Raw genomic sequence first — 3,858 nt, 5'->3', positions numbered from 1 at the left:
TTCCTTCCTTCCTTCCTTCCTTCCTTCCTTCCTTCCTTCCTTCCTTCACATCATATATCCCTGGGGCCCATATTCAACAAACAATATAATCTTCCAAGGTCTTTGCATTCTCTTAATGTATGAAAATAGTCGCCTTCTTGACAAATATCAAACAACAATCTATGAACTTCTTCTGATTCCAGAATGTGCTTTTTAAGACTGAATATTATTCAAAGGATGTTCATACTTATAAAAATATGCATTTTGACATCCCTAATACATTCAACAGAGTCATCATCTTATAATAAGCCGAGTAACTCCAGCTTCTCTTCAGCCATTTTTTTAAACAGTAAAGAAAAATATTTTGAGTAGAATTTAACACAGTGCCAGCCCATCAGATGACTCTGTAATAAGTAAAAACTGGAGCTCTAACTCACCCCTTTGATTTTGGCCAGGGCATGGACAGTGTTCTTGATGGTGTCTGTAGGAATGATGTCTGAGTTGTCTCCTGTCAGATAATCCTTGCGTGATTTGAGTGTGATTTCAACGTTAGCATTCAGCTCAATAAGGTAGTGGTGTCTTCCCTGCCTTTTGATGAACATCACCTTCACAGCATTCTTGCCATAGCCCGTCCGAACAAACTCCACATTCTGTAACAATGGAAGAGACTTGCTGCTGTTTTCAGTCAGACATGTCCTTGTTATTTTCTAAAACTTAAATACTTTTTTGTTACGTGATGAAATAATAGAAAATCATACTAAAATGTTTGTCTTTTATTAATATTTGGCTCTATTATATCTCATTATGATGTTATGTTGCTTATTGGTTCTAAAAAGCTTCAGGTTCAGCCTTGAGGTCACTGACCCCAAACCATGGTTTTTATCTTCACTGCTAAATGTTTAGATTTAAGCCATTAAAATGATCATCTTTTGCTCTAAAAAAATGTATTACCTGATTTCCCACGTATGCCATGTTGCTATCTTCTCTTTCACCTTTGGCGTTTCATATCCTGTCTCTAACCACCTAAAAAGATCTTGGCAGCACAGACATATTTTGTTTAGTGGGTGTTGCCCTTTTTGCACTGACTCGATTGGGAGATCTAGACAGATTTCAACATATTTTACATATACGTAAAAGCACTCATCAACATTCACAGACAGACACACATTCAGAGGATGTTTTATTTTGTATTGATCTCCAGGGTGTTTTTTTAAACTGAACTCTCCCCTCTGAGATGTGGAAATGTTTATCCTTGTTCTCTGAGAACAGCTGGATGTGCAAGCTGAATATCAGCTAACATCTCATCTCCCAACTCCTATATTCTGATACTGTGATGAACACCTTAGACAGAACCTGAAGCTTTAACTGAATGGTGGAGAATTCATCAGCCAGCATAGCTGTTGGTTTCCATTAAGACAGGCTGGAGAAAGGCTTTGCTGACCAATAAGTCCTACTAATCTGTTTTTTGGGGCGTTAACCAGTGTAACAGATGCTACCCCACTAATATACCTGGTCTGATCTTTAGCAATTGATGGAAGATGTTTAGAGAGACTCTCCCGTCAAATAAAACTGTTTTGTTTTTTTTATGGTATATTTTACCCTTTAACCGCTGTATTTTTTACACAGGATCAGTTATTTCTTGTCATGTGACTGGGCTTCCTTCCTGTATTTTTTTGTGGCTTCCTTCTTTTCTGGCTTCCTTCCTTCCTTTGTGGCTTCCTTCGTGGCTTTTTTCATGGCTTCCTTCCTAGCTTCCTTCTTTTGTGGTGTCCTTCCTTCCTTCCTTCCTTCCTTCCTTCCTTCCTTCCTTCCTTCCTTCCTTCCTTCCTTCCTTCCTTCCTTCCTTCCTTCTGTAATAAATCCCTGAGGCACATTTTCAGTTGAATTACGGGAAAATTGGACAATGTGATCTTCCAAACTGTTTAACCATCTCCCCATTCATAGGAATAGTTTTAATAGTTAATTTTGACATCCCTAATCAATTCAACAGAGTCATCATCATTTTATCAAAAATATTTTTTTAAATGACAAATAACAATATTTTTCAAGGAGAATTTAAGACAATGCCAGCTCCCAAACTAAGGTTTTATCGGAGAACATTAAACATTCCCATTCTTCATCTTTCAAAGGTAACCACTTTTGTAGTAGCTGTGTGTGATGCAGCAACAGGAGATATTCTTTTGCACACTAGAAGCCATTAATAAATTATTAATCACAGTAATTCAAATATTTGATATTGTTAAACACCTATAAACTTAGAAACACAAGTAGGCAAAACGTTGACCTAGTTTTTTCCTTCTATCTTAGAAGCAAAAGGATTTTCTTGTACATTGCATTTGAACATGCAGCTGCATTTTATTCTGTCATTTTATATGATGTGTAATTATCTTTTTATTGAAGTGGTATTTCTGAAACAATATTATGATCAAATACTCTGTAATTGTGAACGTAAATGCTCTCAACAGTGATTTTATATGATTAACACACTCTAAAAATTGCCTATTTTGGACAAAAAACTAATTTTTACAGCACATTTGATTTAATTCAGTTTATTTATATAGAGGCAATTCATAACATGTCATGTCAAGGTACTTTACAGTGACAATATCCTCAGATTAGTTAAAGGTTCTGTCTAGGAAAACCACTTGATTGCATTTAAGTCATTGAGTTGCAGGAAAAGCTCCTACTGTATAAGCTTGCAGCGATGATTTCCGCTTGCATTTTGTCAGCAATCCATCATACAAAGCATGCTTGTAGTGACAGTGGACAGAAAAACTCCCTTTTAAAAGGCAGAAACCTCAAGCAGAACCAGGTTCAGTGTGAGCGGCCATCTGCCGAGGCCAACTGGGGTTCAAAGACACAGAAGCAGACATACAGAAAGAAGCACAAAGGCAAAAGGTAACTCTTGAACAGCTTCACAGGCGGCACCATCCAGGAAACACACAGACGGGCAAAAGGGCTCCAAGGCAGCTCCCATGTCAGACAATGAAAGAGAGCTTATACAGTTAGTCACAGTCAGAGAACCAGGACTACACTGAAAAACAGGCCAATCCTAAAACAGAAATGTCAATATTTCAATCCAGGATGGAGTCACAGCCCAACAGGAAAAAAACTAGATGAAGGTACTATCATGAGGAAAAAGCAGAGAGAAAATAAAGTAATGAGTGTAACTTATGAATACTAACACTGATATATACTTACAAATACTGCAGAATGGGAGAATAGAGATAAAATGAAGCAGAATGGGGAAAGGTGGTTTAACACTGTACTACAGATATATTAGGATGCATAACCATCCTCCATTTCTGCTGCTTGGTCATTTAACTGTACAGTAAGTTTGCAATAAAGCATAAATCCTGTTAACACATCTTTATTAATATAACATTACAGGAAAACCCCTTAACAGTATTATAGCTTATATCACAAAATAAGTAACTGTAAAGGAATTGATCGCAGTTTGGCTCTAAAGGTGACATTTTTCTTTCAGTCATAAATAAACACTGAAATATGCAGGTACCCAACGTCTAACAATTGAGTTTGCAAAACTGAGAATGTCAGTTCTAAATGCAGTTTATAGTTTCTGAGCCCAAATAAGTGAAGTGAAAACTGACAAATCTCTTTGTGTTTCACCGTGATGCATTTTCAACATGGTTCCTAAAAATAAAAGACAAACAGGTGTGAACATGTGAAACAATTTACATATGAGGAACAGTAATAAGATTAAAAGAAAGAATATATAAAAATAAACTTCACATGGTAGAATTTGTGTAGAAAATCCCACCCCTGTATGAAAAAGGGTGAATTGTAATGTTTTTTTTAATAGGGAACTTTCATTACCCCATCATGTGACCATGTTATTACTTCCTGTTTTGCATATCT

The 3,858-nt window shown here is 36.4% G+C and overlaps 1 protein-coding gene across 1 annotated transcript in view; it reads right to left on the bottom strand.

The window, feature by feature from the left end:
• LOC107087215 (uricase-like) overlaps positions 1-993 on the bottom strand; it is a 10,119-nt gene extending 9,126 nt beyond the window's left edge. The window contains exons 1-2 of the mRNA XM_015378659.1: positions 931-993; positions 417-629 (exon numbers count right to left, since the gene is read on the bottom strand). Of these exons, the coding sequence (XP_015234145.1) occupies positions 417-629; positions 931-951 (234 nt within the window). The 5' untranslated portion in view covers positions 952-993. The remainder of the gene's footprint in view (positions 1-416; positions 630-930) is intronic.
• Between the last annotated feature and the right edge of the window lie 2,865 nt (positions 994-3,858).

Source organism: Cyprinodon variegatus, unplaced genomic scaffold (genome assembly GCF_000732505.1).
Source record: "Cyprinodon variegatus isolate N-32 unplaced genomic scaffold, C_variegatus-1.0 Scaffold176, whole genome shotgun sequence".
Lineage (NCBI taxonomy): Eukaryota > Metazoa > Chordata > Actinopteri > Cyprinodontiformes > Cyprinodontidae > Cyprinodon > Cyprinodon variegatus.
This window is presented reverse-complemented; position numbering and strand designations above follow the sequence as displayed.